This window comes from Balearica regulorum, chromosome 13, assembly GCF_011004875.1.
Source record: "Balearica regulorum gibbericeps isolate bBalReg1 chromosome 13, bBalReg1.pri, whole genome shotgun sequence".
Classification (NCBI taxonomy): Eukaryota; Metazoa; Chordata; class Aves; order Gruiformes; family Gruidae; genus Balearica; species Balearica regulorum.
Genome location: NC_046196.1, coordinates 22883743 through 22901750, shown reverse-complemented (window position 1 = coordinate 22901750; position 18008 = coordinate 22883743). Strand labels below are relative to the sequence as shown.

The 18008-nt window shown below is 66.3% G+C and overlaps 3 protein-coding genes across 7 annotated transcripts in view; 2 read left to right on the top strand and 1 right to left on the bottom strand.

Moving 5' to 3' along the window:
- Window positions 1-515: 515 nt before the first annotated feature.
- ADGRG5 (adhesion G protein-coupled receptor G5) lies at window positions 516-6216 on the bottom strand. 5 transcript variants are annotated; one of them, XM_075765832.1, is made up of 13 exons: window positions 6101-6216; window positions 4895-4981; window positions 4679-4752; window positions 4450-4573; window positions 3353-3487; window positions 3087-3203; window positions 2868-2910; window positions 2602-2708; window positions 2085-2206; window positions 1533-1798; window positions 1344-1443; window positions 782-1044; window positions 516-639 (listed from the first exon to the last, which is right to left on the bottom strand). In XM_075765832.1, the coding sequence occupies exons 2-13, from the start codon at window positions 4964-4966 to the stop codon at window positions 563-565; spliced, it is 1500 nt and encodes a 499-aa protein (XP_075621947.1). In that variant the 5' UTR covers window positions 4967-4981; window positions 6101-6216; the 3' UTR covers window positions 516-562. The 5 variants fall into 5 exon arrangements, with proteins under 5 accessions (XP_075621947.1, XP_075621948.1, XP_075621944.1 ...); XM_075765833.1 differs by having other exon boundaries at window positions 2085-2203; XM_075765829.1 differs by having other exon boundaries at window positions 2602-2910.
- A 3893-nt stretch (window positions 6217-10109) lies between these two features.
- Window positions 10110-16458, top strand: CCDC102A (coiled-coil domain containing 102A). The gene is made up of 9 exons (XM_075765912.1): window positions 10110-10196; window positions 11736-12327; window positions 13288-13490; window positions 13593-13701; window positions 13937-14053; window positions 14140-14349; window positions 14610-14780; window positions 14867-14970; window positions 15926-16458. The coding sequence occupies exons 2-9, from the start codon at window positions 11794-11796 to the stop codon at window positions 16050-16052; spliced, it is 1575 nt and encodes a 524-aa protein (XP_075622027.1). The 5' UTR covers window positions 10110-10196; window positions 11736-11793; the 3' UTR covers window positions 16053-16458.
- The window catches only part of CIAPIN1 (cytokine induced apoptosis inhibitor 1), a 37620-nt gene continuing 30013 nt past the window's right edge, over window positions 10402-18008 (top strand). Inside the window, exon 1 of the mRNA XM_075765920.1 lies at window positions 10402-10405. The gene's annotated coding sequence lies outside the window, so the exon portion shown is untranslated. The remainder of the gene's footprint in view (window positions 10406-18008) is intronic.

Sequence of the window (18008 nt, the reverse complement as noted above, 5' to 3'; positions counted from 1 at the left end):
CTGCTAACTGCCACCACTAACCGACACTGCTAACCAGTACCACTAACTGGCACCGCTAACTGCCACCACTAACCGGCACTGCTAACCAGTACCACTAACCGGCACCGCTAACTGCCACCACTAACCAGCACTGCTAACCAGTACCACTAACCGGCACTGCTAACCGGCACCACTAACTGGCACCGCTAACCGGCACCACCGGAGGCTCGCGCCGCTGCTGGCCGGCCCTGCCCTGTGCGCAGTCCAGAGCTGGGACCATCTTCGAAATCCTCGTGCCATCTAGCGGGACGTGCACTAACGACAAGGCAGAGCATGGCTGCCAACTCTGCCGGCTCTGCCCGCCGCGGGGCCCGGGGCAGTGGGGTGGCAGCGGACGGCCGCAGGACCCCGGCCGGAGCTGCGTGGCTCCTCCGGCGGCGGCGGAGACCTGCGTCAGCAATTCAACAGCGCTTTTATTGAGAAGCGTCCGCCTCCAGCAGCGGCAGTCAGTGTTGGTTACCCGTGGCGGGGCGGTGAGCTCCCGGGCTCCCCTCACAGCCCCCCACCGTGGCGTCAGGGCGCGTTATCGGGAGTTGTCGCTGACGGAGCCCGGCTTCCTCCGGCGGTGCACGGTGACATACCAGAGGCAGACAAAGAGACCTGCGGGTGGGTGGCAACGCAGTCACTGCCGTGGCGGCACCCAGCTCCTGCCAGGAGCAGGAAGGTGACGAGGACCCCGCTGCTCCCAAGCCATGGGGTGCCCGTCCCAAAAACCGCTCGCCCCGCGGTGCTCCCCACTGACCTTGCAGGGAGTTGAGGATGGTGAAGAGGTAGAGCTGGGGGACGAGGAAGACGCCGAAGCTGAAGAAAGCCAGGCCCCAGGTGGTGCCCACCAGGCAGGTGAGCCCCAGCACCGTCACCCAGTCCTTCCTTGCCTGCCCGTTCTGCCGCTGCATCCTCCGCAGTATCATCATCACCCTCCCCAGCACCAGCATGTTGAAGAGCAGGATGAGGCCGGTGTAGCAGAGGGTGGCTCTATGGGCCGGCTCGCTGGTGAGCCAGCACCTGGTGGAAGGGACTCTCTTGAGGACGAGGCCCAGCACCCGTGAGCAGGAGCTGGGCATGGAAGGGGCACGGCAGCGGGTGCCCCCATGTGCGGCGAGAGGGAGGCGGGCAGCCGGCAGAGCCGGGCTCACCAAAAAGTGACACCTGGCAGAGCTGTGGCTGCCCTGGTGCCCAGGGTGCCTGGGGTGCCCAGGCTGTATGGGGTGCCCAGGGTGCCCAAAGTGCCTGGGCTGTAGGGGGTGCCTGGGCTGTAGGGGGTGCCCAGGGTGCCCAGGGACCTGGCAGCCCCCTTCACTCACATAGTCGTGTTCCTGTGGTGCTCAGAGGTGTTGATGGTATGGTATCCATACGTATCTCTCTTGAAGACAAGAACAGCTGCCACGGCCAGCATGGGCAGACCTGCAGGCCCGGGGACAGGCTGTGTGTGCCCGTGCCGGGCGGCCGTGCCGTGGGCAGGCGCAGGCAGGGCCAGGCAGGAGCCCACTCACCCCAAGCGCAGAGGCAGAGCTTGAGGAGGTAGTGCTGGATGTGAATGTTGTAGACCTTGACGAGGAGGAGGAGGAGGTGGAAGGCCTCGGCAGCCATCCACGCCAGGGTGCAGAGAAGGCTGGCATGCAGCAGGGCAGCGGCAACCTGGCAGAGCCCCACGGCACCGGCGGCCAGCGGCGTGCTCAGCAGGAAGCTGAAGTTGAGCAGGAGCAGCGCGGCCAGGAGGTGCATGTGGATCCTGGTCGTGTTGTCCCTCAGCCGCGGCCTGCAAGAGGAGGGAGGACAGGGGGGGCTGGCGGGTGCCCGCCGGATGGCACGGCACCACATGGCATGCTGTGGCACAGCATGGTGGAGCATGGCACAGCATGGCACGCTACAGCATGGCATGGCTCGATGTGGCATGCACGGCACGGCACGGCACAGCACAAGGTGGCATCCATGGCATGGCACGGCACGGCGTGGTACAGCACAAGGTGGCATCCATGGCATGGCACGGCACGATGTGGCACAGCACAAGGTGGCCCACATGGCATGGCACGGCACGGCTCTACCTGAAGAAGCAGCAGAGCAGGAGGGTGCAGAGGGTGGCGGCAGCCGAGAGGGAGCAGCCGATGGTGCTGATGTGGGTGAGCGATGCCAGCTGTGCCGGGGTCAGGGCATCCGCCTGGAGCTGCTGGGAGAGGGGAGGCAGGGGGTGAGCCGGGGCAGCGCCCGGGGCAGCACCCACCCACTGGGCAAGAGAGAGCCCTCGCAAAATCACCCCCCGGCCACCCTCCTGCAGGACACCCTCCATACGCCCCATACCCCCACACCCATCTACACCCGCACCTCCGAGGAGGAGGAGGAGGAAGGATGGAGAGAAGCGGAAAGGAGGAAGATGGAAGGAGGGAATAAGGGAAGGGGAAGAAGAAAGGATGGGGGATGGAGAAGGATGGAGGAGGGAGGGAGGGAGAAGGGAAGAGCAAAGCAGGAAGGAGGGGACAAGGGAAGGAGGAAGAGGGGAGGAGGAAAGAAGGAAGAAGGATGGAAGGAAGGTAGAAGAGGGAAGGAGGAAGGAGGGCTGTGGACCAGCAGGACAGCAAAGTAGGTGAGGTGGTCGCAGTGGCAGATAACGGTGCCCTCCCTGTGCGTGGTCTTGCAGCCATCCCTGCTCCAGCTGCCCGTGCTGCCCGTGCCTGCTGGAGAGCCGCTGTCGGAGGATGGCACAGCGGCCAGGGGACAGGGACATCGAGGGACGTCGAGCCCTGCCAGGGCTGCCCGGGAGGCGGACGGGCAATGCCTTCGGGGTGACAGCGAGCTGGCATTGCCTTCGTCCTGGCCATGGCCGCACTTACCGGCTCCGGGCTGCCAGAAGACGCAGGTGGCATTGGAGGCATCCTGGTGGAAAGGGGACAGAGGGGGGGAGCTGGAGACCCTCTCTGCTCCCCAGGCACCTCAGAAACCTCTTGGCCCCAATGCAAGGAGAGGACACTCTCTCTCCTTCCCCATCTCCAGGGGAAACGCTGGCAGCGGGGCCCCCGCCCGGCTCATGCCCACAGTGGAGCCCTGCTCACCAGCACCGTGTCGTGCCAAAACTGGATCTCCACGGGGCGGCTGAGCCCAGCCACGCGCCCGCTCTGCAGGAAGGCTCCCAGCACGTCGTCGTTCAGCACGGAGCTGTTGTGGGCATCCTGCAAGAGTTGGGGTGCCTGTGCGGAGAGTCCCGGGTCCCCAGGACATCTTGCCCACCCTGAGCGTCTCAGCAGGGGGTGGGTGATGGGGCGGGCGTGCTGCTGGCCGAGGATGCTCGGGGGGGTCCGTGCGAGGACCTGCAGCTCACCTGGAAGATGCAGGGGCTGTGGATGTAGATGCAGACGAGCTTCTGCTCCACTTCGCGCACCTTGACGCCCTCCACGAGCTCCGCTGGGAAGTTCAAGGTGTGTCTGAGCCTCTCGCCACCGCCCGGCTTCACATCCTGCGCCAGTGGGCAGGGGACAGGTGGGTTCGGCCAGCCCATGCTCGGCTGGCTCGGCGGGGGTCAGGGTGCTGCCCCGGCTGCCCCCCCAGCACAGCCACGCCAGTTCCCAGCGTAGCTCCGCAGCACACCCTGGCCCCGGCAGCAGCTCCGGCTCTGCCGTGGTGCCGGCGGACGTGCAGATGTGGCAGCCGCTTCTGTCTCACCAGTGGAGCCCTCCCAGGCCGCGGCACACAGGAGGGCTGTTGGTAGGGGGGGTCCGTCACCCGTGGGTGGGCACGCCTGTCCCGCCAGCCCCGTCATGGGATGAGCACGGGGCAGGTGGCGTCACGCCGGGATGCTTTCCCAGAGGGATTTCACACCTTGGTGGGCTCCCCCGGGTGGTCTCTGCTCCCAGGTCCCAAGCGGGGGGCCCCAGCTGGCAGGCAGGCAGGCACCCCCACCGGCAAAACCTGCCTTGTCCTGCAGGCAGGGCCCGTGGGCCGGAGCGGTTGGACATCCCCGGCACGGCAGCCCCGCAGCTGGGGGAAGTGCTGTCGTGGTGCCGGACGACCCTGTCGCACCAGGGTGGGGGAAGTCGCCCCACACGCTCCCTGCCACGGTTTCCCTCTCCCTTACCACTGTAGGGACGGAGGGGCCGGGACTTCCCTTTTCGTAAATCAGAAGAGCTTCAGGATGGAAATCCTGGCTCGCAGCTGCAGAACCCCCCCCCGGCTTTAGAAGCCCCCGGATTTATCCCGGTGACGGTGCTGGGGACCTGCAGCCATGGCTGCCTGCTACACCCCAGCTGAGCCACTTTGCTGGTGAAAAGTGTCCTCGGAGGCTGATGGAAACCCAGTGTGGGCAAGTGTCAGCCCCCCCAGCATCCCCCGGCACCTCCCACGGGGGTGGAGGGATGGAGGGGGCTGCGGGGGGGAACAGGCACCCCCTGGGAACAGCCCCAGCAGTGCAGGGGGACCAACCATCTTGCTGCTGAGGTTTAACCCTTTGAAGCTCTCGGTCTTGAACTTGAACACGTAGGTCTCGATCATGCCGCCCGTGAAGTTGTGGTCTTGGTGGGCCAGCTTCTCCTCCAGCAGGTTTAACCTGCACGGGGAGGGTGTTCGGGGCAGGGTGCAGGAGGATCCCACCCCTGTGGGTCTGGGGGGATCCGGGGGGTCTGGGGGAAGCAGGGTGGGAGCCGGGGCTCACCTCTCCCTGGGGTGGAGGGTGCTGCTGCAGCCCTGCTGCAGCTCCATCTCCAGGGTGTCCACGTTGCTGTCCATCTTCTCCAGCTCTGATGGAGCCATTTCAGGAGCTGAACCTCAGCGTACAGCACCCTGCCCTGCTCCCCATCCTGCCCCAGCCCGGGGAGCCCCGAACGGCCCCAGAAGCACCCAGCCCAACACCGGGATGGGAGAGGGACACCTCCCTACCTTGAGCCCACAGCACAGAGGTGGTGAGGCAGAGGACAAGGGTGACGAGCGGTGGGGTGGGCATCGCTGCGGTCCTCTCCTGCAAAAGGCACCCGGGACCCGGGCAGCTCCCCGGAGCCCCCACCCACGTCCCTCGGGACCGCGGCACTTTCCCACACGCTGTGTGCAGGACGAGGATGGGGTCCTGATGGCTCGCCCCCGCCCCCAGCAGCTAAGCCCCACCGAAGGCGTCGCGGCAGCGAAACCCCAGCCTGGAAGCGCCAAGCGGCGACGCTGGCAGCAGGGGTGAGCGGGGGGTGAGGAGGAGGATGTTTGTTTGCCGCAGCCGCCGGGGTGCAGCGTGCCCTTCACATCCGTTTTACCACTAAGGTTGTAAAACTGCGGGGGCAAGGCTTCTGCTTTCTGCCCCCCAGCACCGGGACCTGGAGCTCGCTGCCGTGCCAGCCCACGGTTGCAAATCTGCAGAAAGCAGCCTGGAGGATCGCCAGCACGCTCTACGGCGGTGCCGGGGCTTGCTGGCAGCAGCCCAGCGCCGAGCCGGGGAGGAGGAAGCGTCCCCAGCGTACGGTGGGGGGAAGGTGGCTGGCAGCAAGATTTGCATCCATTGCAACACCGCGCGCGGCGCCGCTCACAACACACGTCGCGGTAACACCGCCAGTGCCAAAAACAGCCGGGGAGAGAGGCTGCGAGTGCAGCGGTGCCAGGGTGCGGCTCTGATGCGCAAATGGTTTTTACTGTGGAAGCACCGATCCTTCGAGGCGCTGAGGCTGGCGGTGGCCGGCGCAGCCGGAGCCTCGCGGGGCAGGAGCAGCAGCGCAGCGGGCAGCGCGTTGGGCAGCTGCCTGTATGTGCTGCCCTCTGACCCCCAGCGAGGCACAGCCCCCATGTGCCCTTTAGGATATTTTGCAATAACTGACCCTTTTACTTTTCGCTAGCATACCCCTCGGGTCCCCGGTGCCCCCGATGCAGCACTCGCCCCGACCTCCCCTGCCACTCGGCACAGCCCGGCAACGCCAAAGCCATCCCTGTCACCGCTGAGCGGGAGAGGACACGGTTCCCTCGCTGCACCCTCCAGAAATGGCAGAGCGCAGCCGTCACTTCGGGTTCTGCCTTTGTGGGGAGCAGCTCAGCACCCCAGCAAGCCCCCGGCGCCGCGCCGGCCCCCCGCATCCTCCCCTTGCTCCGGTGAAGCCCCTACCTCGGGCACGGGGCAGCTCTCGGCATCGGCAGCACCTCGGCAGGCTCAGTCACTCCGGCTCTGCCTGCGCGGCAGTTGGGGTGGCAGAAAAGGAAGTGTGTGCATGCAGATGAGCAGATTAAATCAGGAGAGCTTTTAAATTTCCTTTTGCTTGCTGGTTTTCACAGCCCAGCCACGGCTGGGGCGGGGAGCGGCCGCGCTCGCTACAGCAGTTGGCCGCAATTTGGCACGGCCCAAAGACAACTTGCACGTCTGATATTAAGCTTCTGCCTCTAACGAGCTTCTCCCCACCACCAGCTCACCAGCAACTCCTGCTCTTCCGTGCTGAGGAGCCCAGCACAGCGGTGCCGCCGGGGCAGGAGCCGGGCTCCGGGCAGAGCATCGGCACGGCATGGTTCAGTGAGGGTTGGAAGTCAAGCCGGCGCGGCAGAAGGACCGCACGGCTGGGGAGGGATCTGCCGCTAGGAGCTCAGGTGGGAAAGGAAAGCGTATGGACGTGGGGCGTGCAAGGACCAGCGGCGTGGGAGAACCACGGGGATGCTCTTTGCCACCGCGGGAGGAACACTCGTGCGGCCAAAGCTCAATTAGCGTTCAAGCTGGCCAGCGCTGTGAAGGACAAAACGGGCTTTTTTCAATGCATTAACAGCAAAAGGAGGTTGGAGATAACATTGGTCTGACCTGATGAGGTCGGTCACCTCACAAATAGGGACGCAGACGAAGCAGAGGCGTTTAACGCCTCCTTCAACGCCGATGACGGGCCCTGGGACTCCCGGAGCCCTGCGCTGGAAGACCGTGGCTGGGGGGATGATAAACTCCCGGCCGACCTTGAACTTGGTCGAGACGTGCTGCTCCATCGTGGGACCTCTCTCCGTTATTTTTCAGTGATCTTGGGGTCTGGGGAGGTCCCAGTGGACTGGAAGGTGGCAAGCGTTGTCCCAGTTTTCAGGCAGGGTAAGAAGGACGACCCTGGTAGCGACAGGCCTGTCCGTCTCACTTCAGTGCTGGTAAAATTACGGAGAAGGTTGTTCCGGGAGCTATTGAAAAGCACTGGAGAGTCAGTGGAGCCAGTGGCCGGCACGGGGTCACCAGGGGAAAGTCTTGCTTGACCAGCTTCATTTCCTTTCATGACAAGGTCACCCATCTAGTTGACCAAGGGAAGCCGGTAATGTGGTGGGCTTGGCTTTTAGCAAAGCTTTTGATACCGTCTCTGATGGTGTCCTCCTGGACAACCAGCCCAGCACGCGGCCAGACAAGTCCATAGTACGATGGGTGAGCAACGGGCCGATGGGTTGGGCTCAAAGAGTGACAGTAAATGGGGTGACACCAGGCTGGCGGCCAGTCACAGTGGGGGCCGCAGGGCTCAGCTTTAGGGCCAGCGCTCTTTAAGGTTTTTATAAATGGTCTGGACGCAGGAGTTGAATGCACATTAAGTAAGTTCGCCAACAATACTAAACCAGGAGGAGCGGTGGACTCCCCTGAGAGACCTGGGCAGACTAGAGAGCTGGGCGATCACCAGCCATATGGAATTTATCAAGAGCAAGTGCCGGGTTCTCCACCCGGGAAGGGTTATACCTACAAACTGGGGGATGAGAGGCTGGGGAGCAGCCCCACGGAAAGAGATCTGGGGGGTTGGGGTGATGGCAAGTTGAATACGAGTCAACAGCGTGCCCTGGCAGCCGAAGGGGCCAACATGCCCTGGGGAGCATCAAGCAGAGCGTCGCTAGTTGGTCGAGGGAGGTGCTGGTCCCATCTACACTGGTGCGGCCCCACCTCGAGTGCTGTGTGCAGGTTTGGGCACCTCAGTACAAGCAGGACATCAAACTATTGGAGTGTGTCCAGAGAAGGGCGGCCAAGATGGTGAAGGATCTGCAAAGCATGACTTATGAGGTCACTTGGCTTGTTCAGCTTGGAGAAGAGAGGCTGACCTCATTGCTGACAAGTGACCTCATCGCTGAGGGGTGACCTCATCACAGTCTACAGCTTCCTCCAGGGGGGCAGCAGAGAGGGACGTGCTGATCTCTCTCTGGTCGCCAGCAATAGGACACGAGGAGATGGAATGAAGCTGCGTCGGGGCAAGTTCAGGTCGACTTCAGGAAAAGGTTCTTCACTGAGAAGGGCGGGCGGTCCCTGGAACAGGCTCCCCAGGGAAGTGGTCACGGCACCAAGCCTGTCAGGGCTCAGGGAGCATCTGGACAATGCTCTCAGTCACGTGGTTTAGGTTTGGGTGGTCCTGCGAGGAGCAGGGAGTTGGACCCGGTGATCCTTACGGGTCCCTTCCAACTCGAGGTACTCCATGATTCTGTGGTACTACAGTGCGGTGCTACCGCCGGGATGGAGCCGGCCGCCTCCGCACCACCCCCAGCCATGCCGGCACAGCTCCCCAGCCATGCCAGTTGGCCCAGCCCAACAGCCGAAGGCAAAAAGATCTTGGGGTTTGGGTTTTTTTTTCCCAAAAAATGGTTATTTTTGTCCCAAAAGGCTTCACCTTGTGCTCCAGGGGCAGCTGGGTCCAGCTGCAGGGACGTGGCCACGTGCAGAGACACGGGGAGCAGGGACAGCTCGGCCACACCGGTGCCCGCCGTGGGACAGCAATGCCACACTGTGCTCGCCCAGCACCTGCAGCCACTCATGCAACGAGTCTCCAGGTCTCAGTTCACAGCGTGGGGCAACCATCCGCCTCTGCCTGACCCACCCCGAAGATGGGAGCCCTTTGGGCACAGCCAGGCACCCCGGGCCAGGCTGGAAACCCCGACCCGGAGGAGAAGGGTGCCAGGAGGGTGGCCCACGGACCACAGAGGTGGTTCACCGTCCACACCCTTAGGTGGCATGCCCTGGGCCAAGCAGGTTTGATCTGCGCAAGGGCAAAACCCGCAGATCCCAGGATGCTGCAATGCATCCTTGAACCCGCCGGCGTCACCGAGATGCTCACGTCCACGCAAACAGTAAAGACACACTTGGAAAAAACTTTTCTGGCTTTCAAAGCCCAGCTTTAGGGCTGGGATCGGCTTAAAACCCCAACCCGCCAGCATGCACCAGCAGCTCCGGCCAAACTGCCTGCAAAATGGCTTTACCGGCCGCAAGCAAAGCCCCTCGCTCGGGCTTCGCCGGCGCAAAAACGCAGGGATAGGGGCGTGGGAGAGCAAAGCATCCCCCGCCTCCAGCTTTTTGGGGTTGTTTCCAGTGGAAAAATACTGGGCTCGGACAGAACACGCATAGGCACTTGCAGTTTTGCTTTACTTTTTGATTTATTTTTCCCTGCATTGCTCGACACTGGGAGAGGAAAGGGTGCCAGCGTCCCACGGCATCGTTTCCCCGTCCTGCGGTACACAAATCCTCTCGGCCGCTCGGATTTCTCAAATTTTTTGGCTGAAAAGCATCCAGCAAAAGAAAAATATCGGGGGGAAAACGGTGGTTCGAGGCTTTGCTGCTCGGTCGGAAGCAGGACGGAGCCAGCACCAGGACGTCCCACTATGCACCACGCTCTCGTGCAAACGCCCACAAACACGCTCCCGCGCACGTCTGCAAGCGCCCACGAGCAACCCCAACCACGTGCAACCTCCCGCGTGCAAACACTTGCGCGCAACGCGCTTGCGTGCCGGCGTGCCCGCGCACGGCCTGCGCAAATGCTCGCGACGCGTTAGCGCGCGGGCATCGCTGCGTGCGCGCCTCGGCGCAGACGCTCGCGTGCAACCCACCCGCGCGTAAAAACGCCCGCGGAAACACCCACGAGCAAGCTCCCCCGTGGGCAAACACCCACCTGCACGCGCGCGCAAGCTCCCACGGGCAAACGCTCGTGCAAAGGCCCCACGAGCAGAACGGCTTGGAAACCCACGCGTGCGAGCACGCGCCCACGAGCAACCCCCACCCGTCCCGTCCCGTGTCAAAAGCAGCGTGGAAGCCCCCACGGAGGCAGAACACGCACCCACGGCCACGGGCCGGGCTGCAGCCGCGGGACCGGCCCCCCCCGGGCGCGGGCGGGGGGCGGGAGCGGCGGGGGGAGGAGGAGGAGGAGGAGGAGGGGGAGGAGGAGGAGGAGACTCGGTCGGCAGCGCCCCGGCCCGCGCGGGCTGCCCGCACCACCGCCGCGCCGACACGGGTGAGGGAACGGGCCGGGCGGGCAGGCGGGACGCGGCACCGGCAACACCGGCGGCACCGGGAAACTTGCGGGAAACTTTGGCGGGGGGGGGGGGGGGGACGGGACACGACGGCCGCGCCGCGCCGGGCCGGGCCGGGCCGGGCCAGGAGGGGCCGGGCCGGGCGGTACCGGGCCGTACAGGGCCACGCAGGGCCGTAGCGGGCCGAGCCGTGGGGGCGGTACCGGCCGTACCGGGCCGGGCGGGGCGGGGCGCGCGCGGAGGAATGCGGGGGCTCCCGCGGGCCGGGGCGCGTCACCGCCGCCGGCGGAGTGGCAGCGCCGCCGGCCAATGGGAAGGCGCGGGGGGCGGGCGGTTCCGCCCCCGCCGGGAGCCCGGGCCGGGCCGGGCCGTGGGTGGGCGGGGGGGGGGGAACGGCGCGCGCCCCGTGGCGTTCAGTGGCGTGTCGCGATCCACGTGCGCTCCCGCGGGCGTCGCGCGGCAGCCGGGGCTCTGCCGGTGCCGGGCGCTGCCGGCTCCGGGATTTCCTCCCCCGCGCGGGCAGCACGAGAGCGCAGGCCGAGGCTCGCCTCCAACTTTTACCGAAACTTCCCCGTTTCAGCGCATTATCTTCAGAGAAACAAATTTCTCCCCCCCGCTGCAAAGCGCGGAATTACCGTGGGCCGACGCTCCCGCTGCTCCGGCACCGGCTCTCCCGGCCCGCCCGGATTTGGCAGCAGGTCCGGGCTGCGGCGTCCTGAAAAGCTGCCGGGAGGCTGCGGGTTGGCGGCAGCCGCGCTCGGTGCTTATCCCATTAGGGCGGGCAGCAGCCTCCCATTAGGGTTTCCCGGGGCGGTTTGCCCACCTGGCCGCGCCGGGATGTGAGGTCCGTGCCGGGACGTAGGTGGTCGGCGCTGGCCCTTCGTTGCGGCATCGCCGGAGAGCGGCGTTCCGGCCGTCCTTGGCGCGCGTCCTGTCGCCGCGGCCGGTTCGGTCTTCCGGAGTTGTTCCTGCCTCGCCAGCGCCAGGTCCGGGCCTTAACCCTCGGTGCGGGCGTCGGGGTGCGGCCGGGTCCCCCCACCACAGCGCTGGGGATGCTCTTGGAGGCCTGCAGGTGATGTCATCCGGATGACCTCGTGTGGATGACGTCATCCCGATGACATGTAGACGTGATTGCCTCCAGTGCGCCGGCAGAGAGTGCGCCGGCAGAGGTGCCCCCGGGGCAGGCTGCAGTGCCGAGCGGGGACAAGGTGCCGGTGGCCGGGCGGTGGGCTGCGGCCCTCCCTGGGGCCCTCCCTGGGGTCCGCCCTGGGCCGCTGCTGGGGTCGTCGGCAGGGACCCCCCCAGGGTCCTCGCTGGGGCCCTCCCTGGCGTCTCCGTCGGGGACCTGCCGGGGCCGTCGCCGGGGTCCCGGCTGGGGCCATCATTAGGGACCCCGCTGGGGACGTCGCCAGAGTCCTCACCGGGCACCTGCCCGGGTCCGTGCCAGGGACCCCACCCCTCAGTGTGCCCTGCCCCCCTGCAGCCCCCCTGGGACCCCCTGACCCTCCTCTCTCCCGCAGGTCCCCGGGCGGAGGCGCCGCCCCGGCAGTGTCGGCCATGCCCTAGGGGAGACCCGCCATGAGCCAAAGCGGGGCCTCGCGCCTGGCCGGCTCCCCGCCGCTGCCGGGGGGCTCGCTGCTGGCCCTGCTGGCCCCCGAGCCCTCCCCGTCCCCCCCCAGCGGGACGCCCTCGCCCGGCCCCCCCCCGGCCTTGCTGGAAGGGGACTGGGAAGGGCGGGAGGAGCTGCGGCTGCGGGAGCTGGAGGAGGCGCGGGCGCGGGCGGCCCAGATGGAGAAGACGATGCGCTGGTGGTCGGACTGCACGGCCAACTGGCGGGAGAAATGGAGCAAGGTGCGAGCCGAGCGCAACCGGGCGCGCGAGGAGGTGCGGCAGCTGCGGCATCGCCTGGAGGCCCTCACCAAGGAGCTGGCCGGGCTGCGCCGTGACCGCGACCGACCGGAGGAGCGCCCGCCGCCTGCTCGCCCGCCACCATGGCTTCACGGCCGGCCCGGTGCCGGCAGCCCGCCCGACGCCGACGGGGCGGAGGCAGAGGCCGACCCAGAGCGGGAGCCGGTGCGGGATGTGGGGGCCGAGGCGCCCCAAAAAGCCAAGGTGAGGGGGGGGCTCCTCACCGCGGGGTCACTCCCTGCCCCGCAAAGGTGGGTGGCGCGGGGTGGCCCCGCTTGGAGCGGTACAGGGGAGTCGGACCCCTCTTGGATTGGGGCGGGTAGAACCCTCAGAGCGGCGTGGGCGGCCCAGACCCCTCTTGGAGCAGTGGGGGGGGGCAGGACCCCCATACCCTGTGCGGCGAGATGCCCGTGGCACTGGCTCTGGTCCCTTTCTCGGGGCTTTCCCCCCGGAGGCATTAGGCAAAAGTCGGGGTGCCGTGCAGGGGACAGGGCCTTCGGCAGTGCCGGTGGCATCTCCCTGCGATGGCCGGAATGCCGGGCTGTCCATATGGGCTTCTGGCAGGGGTCTGCGCTGGGGGGAGGAGGAGGAGGAGGAGGAAGGAGGGACACCAGAGCAACCCCAGGGATGCTCCAGCCATCCCCTCCCTGCTGCCGTCGGCTCTGTCATGACGCAGAAGTCACCGCTCGGGGTGCCGCGCCGTGCCGGTTCAGTCCGCCTGATGGCACGGCTGCCGAGCGGGAAACCTGAGACTAACCCGAGCATCCCCCGGGGGCTCCCCGCTTGGTCCCCGGGGGCGTCCCGCACCCAGAAAACCCTGCAGCTCGTTTACCGCGCGCTCGTGGAGCCTGGGAGAAGATCGCCCGCGTGGCGGTCGCGGCGAGGTTGGGGTAATAAATCGGTATTTTCTCATCCCAAATTTCCCGTGAGGCAGGGAGCCAGCAGCAGAAGGTGGTGGGGTGTGGGAGCTCCCCCGGGAGGACGGGGCCCGCTCCATCAGCCTGGGGGGGGGTCCAGAGGGAGGGACGGGGCTGGGTTTGGCTGGCGGGACGGGGGGGGGGGGGGGGGAAGGCCGGGTGCTGCGGCGGGGGGGGAAGCCAGGGCCGCCCCCTCACCCACGGGTGACTCCCTGTCCCCTGTGCCGGGCCCCGCGCGGCGCCACAGGAGCTGGAGCTGATGGAAAACATCTTGACGAGCAAGCAGGAGGAGAGCTGGGAGCAGCGGGGCCCCCGGGCCTCCTTTGCCCGCCAGGAACGGAGCCGCCTGCTCTGGGAGGACGTCAGCGTCATGGAGGAGGATCCCACCAAAGTCACCGCCCTGAAGCTGAGGCTGGACGAGTCCCAAAAAGTGCTGCTCAAGGAGCGGGAGTGAGTGCTCGGGGCATCGTCCCTGTGGGGTGCCAGCCCAGCCCGGCCTGGACCCCGCTGCATGGCGTCCTGCCGGCGGTCACCAGCGTTGCCTCTCCCCAGGGACAAGCTGGCGCTCAGCAAGAACATCGAGAAGCTGGAGGGCGAGCTCAGCCAGTGGAAGATCAAGTATGAGGAGCTCAACAAGAACAAGCAGGAGGTGATGAAGCAGGTGAGCGAGGTGCCTGGGGAGCAGGGGTGCTGCGGCCGGTGGGCTGTCCCCCAGTGGGTGGCATGTCCTGGTGGGTGACATGGTGGCCCACAGCCGCCCCCCAACTCCAGCGTGCTCGTTAAGGGTCTTAATTAGTGCCATTGAGCCAGTTGGTCCGTCCGCAGGGGCTGGGTGGATGCGGGCAGGCGCGAGGTGGGTGCTCGCTGCCCGCCTTGGGTGCCGTGTCCCCCCCCAGCTCAACATCCTGAAGGAGATCCACCAGGACGAGCTGGGGCGCATCTCCGAGGACCTGGAGGATGAGCTGGGCGCTCGCTCCAGCATGGACAAGAAGCTGGCCGAGCTGCGCGCGGAGGTGAGGCCCAGCCTGCAATGTGGGGGGACGGGGAGTGGCGAGGGGGGTCCCCGCTGCCCCCCGGCCACCCCACGTCCCTGTCCCAGATGGAGCGGCTGCAGGCAGAGAATGCGGCCGAGTGGGGCCGGCGGGAGCGGCTGGAGACGGAGAAGCTCAACCTGGAGCGGGAGAACAAGAAGCTGCGGGCGCAGATCGAGGACCTGGAGGAGGTGCTGGCTCGCAAGCGGCGCCAGACAGCCAGCGCCCTGGACACCGACCTCAAAACCATCCAGGCCGAGCTCTTCGAGAAGAACAAGGTGCCATGGGGGTGGTCCTGTCCCCCCGCCGCACCCTCCCTGGGTGACCCTGTCACTTCAGCGGTGGCTCAGCGTCCCCCAGGACCCCCTCAAGCCCAAACTCTGCCACCACCCTTCATCTAGGGGATGGTGGTGACCTTGTCCTTGCTCCATCAACTCCTCCGTCGTGGGCTGGGGGGGTGGGAGAGCTCCCTGGGGAGGGAGAAGGGGGGTGGGGGTGGCTCTCGCCCGCTCAGCCCCCCACCCCCTGCCCACCGCAGGAGCTGGCTGACCTGAAGCACATCCACGCCAAGCTGAAGAAGCAGTACCAGGAGAAGATGGCCGAGCTGGCCCATGCCAACCGCCGCGTGGAGCAGCACGAGGGCGAGGTGAAGAAGCTGCGCCTGCGGGTGGAGGAGCTGAAGAAGGAGCTGGCCCAAGCCGAGGACGAGGTGGGGAAGCTCATGCTGGTGGAGGGGGTCAGGGCGGGCAGCTCCGCTCCCTCCGCTGCTGCCAACAGCCCCGTCCTGTCCCACAGCTGGATGAGGCCCACAACCAGACGCGGAAGCTGCAGCGGTCGCTGGACGAGCAGACGGAGCAGAGCGAGAGCTTCCAGGTGCAGCTGGAGCATCTGCAGTCCCGGTGAGCGGGGGACTGGGGAGGGCAGTGGTGGGGACCAGCGAGGACCCAAGGGTGGGATGACGTTCTCCATGCCACCAGCCCTGGTTGAACTCTGGGCTGAGCCTGGCCAAAGTGCCTCCAACATCCTTGGAGGGTCTGCAGCCATCTTTGGAGCAGCCTTCACCCATTCACCTCCCAGTTAAACCAGCACAAGGCTGCCCACAGACCAGTACAGTCCAGTTTCACGCTGCTGGAGGTTTCACCCGCTGGTACCCAGGGCAGGCTCCGAGCGTCCCGCGGGGGTTTGGGGAGGCGGGAGGTGCGTTTTATTGCCCTTGAAAACTTTCCCTGGCCTCGCGTTGCCTCTCCAGCAGTAAAGAGCTGAAATGGCCGCGAGCGATCGATGCCGCGTCTCCAGGAGGCGCTGGGGGGGTTGTGTTTATAAGCTTCCTTTATTTTATTGGGACATCTTCATTAAATCATGGAGGAATAATGGAGGTTTTGTCTCCCCCCCCCCCCCCAGCTTCCCCATGCGCTCATCCTTAAATAATTCATGCTTTCCAGTAAAACACAGCAAACTGGTGGGATCTGACTGGGTCCTGGCCCTTTGGACTTCAAATTTGCTTCATAAATTTTCATTGATGAATTTTAACGCGGGTGACGAGCAGGCTCCCGGGAATGGGGACTCTTGCTTTTTTTTGGGGGAGCTCCATTTTAGGGGGATGACTCCTCTCTGCTCTGCACCCTCCGCTGGGTCTGAGCTGCCCGGCGTGGCCGTGGCCAGCCCCGGAGGCTCTGCCTTGTGCCGAGCATCACCCAGGGCCGCCCCGCGCCCGGAGCTCGGTGGGAGCACAGAAATGGGATCCCGCTGGGGCGCAGCCTTGCCGTAGGGGTGCGGGGGGGATGGGCTCGGCTTCGGCGTCCCCCCTGGGGCTGCGCCCCACCGCCCCCCACCCCAGCGGCTCTCTCTCGGCAGGCTGCGGCGGCAGCAGAGCGCCCCGCTTTTCGGCAAGATGCGCAGCGCCCGCTTCGGCCCCGACGACGCCGGGGACGGCACCAGCGACCCAGACGAGGACGAGGACCTGCAGATCCAGGTGCCCTAGAGCCCAGGGCCGGGTGCCACCGCTGCAGGGACGTCCCGTGGCCGTGCTCTGCCCACAAGCGCCTGTTGCCGCGGGGCCTGGCCACGCGGTGACCCTCGTGTAGATGGGGAAACTGAGGCACGGAGCCGTGGGGAGGAATTTGCCTGGAGATGCTCCGAACCCGCTGCCTCTCGGATGGCATCCGATGCCCCTCGGCCACCGGCATCTCCTGGGACACAGATGTGGCCACCAAAGCCGGCGTCACCTGAGCAGCCCAGGAGGAGGAAGCGCAGGGCAAGGAGGGGCACCGAGCCCTGCAGCTGGCCACGCTCTCCTGCCCACATTTTTATATATATTATATATATGTATGTATTTGTATATGATTTTTTTATTATAAATACAGAGCCCAGAGGGGCCCAGGCTCTGGCGGTGGCTTGGGCTGCTGCTCTGTCCCCACGTGGGAGCAAGGATGGAGGGGATGGGGGGGGGGACAGCGTCAGGGAGCCACGGCGTTTCTCTGCAAGCCGCGTGCGGGGCTGGATGCGCAGCTGGATGTGCGGCTGGATGCGCGGCTGCTGGCGTCACCCCGCTGCCGTCGCTGTCCCCACACCTGGGGACGAGCCCAGCTCACGAGTAAAGCCCGTCGCTGTGCCCGTGAGGAGAGAAGCGGGGGCTGCGGAGCGGCTCATGGTCATAGAGGTGCCTGTGTCTGCAGGGCTGCGGCCAGGCAGGCAGAGCTGCGCGCCTGTGGGTGCTCACCCGTGGGTGCAGGGTGCTCACCCCGGGGAGGTGCTGGGGTGCTATCCTGTGGGTGCAGGGTGCTCACCCATGGGCGCTGACCCCCCAGCCCAGGCCCCCCCAGCCAGCCCGCAGAGCGGGGCCTCGCGGGGCTCTGGAGCAGCGCAGACACAACCTTATTAAAAATTAATATTTCAGTGAGCTAATCCCCTCGCTCTGCCTTTTAATTGATTGGCTAAAAGCACAGCTCTCTGCTGCTCGCGGGGGTTTTTTTTTATTTGCAGCGATTATTCATTTTTTTATGGCTCAACAAATGAGGCTGCGGGGGTGGAGGTGCCTGCAAGCTGTTTCGGTGGGGGCTCTGAAAAGCGGAGTTTGGGGGGCACAGAAGGGGGGAACAGGGACGAGGAGGCGTCTGCCTGAGCCCCGGGACAGCAGCTCAGCGAGAGGCCGCCACCGCCCTTCAGTCGCCGCAAGGTGTTCACTCTGAAGCCTAATGATGTACAGGCACAAAGACTCTTCCAGGGCGGCCGGTTGTGGCTCTGGCTGGGCTGGGCCGGGCGAGGCCGGGCCCGGAGGGACGGAGGAGGCAGCTCGGGGTGGCGGGGAGGGGGTTACCGGGGCGGGGGCGGGGCCTGAAGGGGCGGGCGGGGCCGCGGGGCTCCGGGGCTCGCAGGGACGCGGAGCCGGACGCCGGAGCCGCCCGAGCCGGGGGGCCGGGTAAGGCCGGGTAAGGCCGGGCGGGGGGACACGGCGGAGCCCCGGCCTCGGGGACGGGGACACGGGACGGGGCTTGGAGAGGTCCGGGGTGACAAGTGTCGGGGGACCCGGCCAGCGGGGGGACAGCGCGGGGAGGGACGATGCCGGTGGGAGAGGCAGAGAGCGGGGGGGGGGTGATGGAGGGGTGAGGGATACCCGGGTTTGAGGTGGCAGATGGGGAGTGGGCTGGGTCGGGGCAGGAGGTGCACCACCCCCCCCCCCCCCCAGTGGCTCTGAATTCCCTTGGGGCGCTCATGTGCGGGGGGTGGGGGGACGGGACATTCCCCTCAAAGGCGAGGGGACAGCAGAGGGTCCCTAGGGTGCTGTCCCAGCCCCCATCACCCCCACTCCCCCATCCCCGTGGGTTCTGGTCCCCGGCAGCGGGACCGAGCGGGGACCAGGCTGATTGAGGCCGAGGGGTGCGAGGTTGGGAGCCAGGGTCCCTTTGGCACCCGGTGCCACAGCCCGTGGCAGAGCTGG

Coding starts and splice junctions, on each gene's coding strand:
- CCDC102A (XM_075765912.1), top strand. CDS start 11,794: ATGAGCCAAAGCGGGGCCTCGCGCCTGGCCGGCTCCCCGCCGCTGCCG. Junction 13,702..13,936: donor AGCAGGAGGTGATGAAGCAG/GTGAGCGAGGTG, acceptor GTCCCCCCCCAG/CTCAACATCCTGAAGGAGAT. Junction 14,054..14,139: donor TGGCCGAGCTGCGCGCGGAG/GTGAGGCCCAGC, acceptor TCCCTGTCCCAG/ATGGAGCGGCTGCAGGCAGA.
- ADGRG5 (XM_075765829.1), bottom strand. CDS start 4,966: ATGCCCACCCCACCGCTCGTCACCCTTGTCCTCTGCCTCACCACCTCT. Junction 1,045..1,343: donor CACCACAGGAACACGACTAT/GTGAGTGAAGGG, acceptor CCCTTCCACCAG/GTGCTGGCTCACCAGCGAGC. Junction 640..781: donor CATCCTCAACTCCCTGCAAG/GTCAGTGGGGAG, acceptor ACCCACCCGCAG/GTCTCTTTGTCTGCCTCTGG.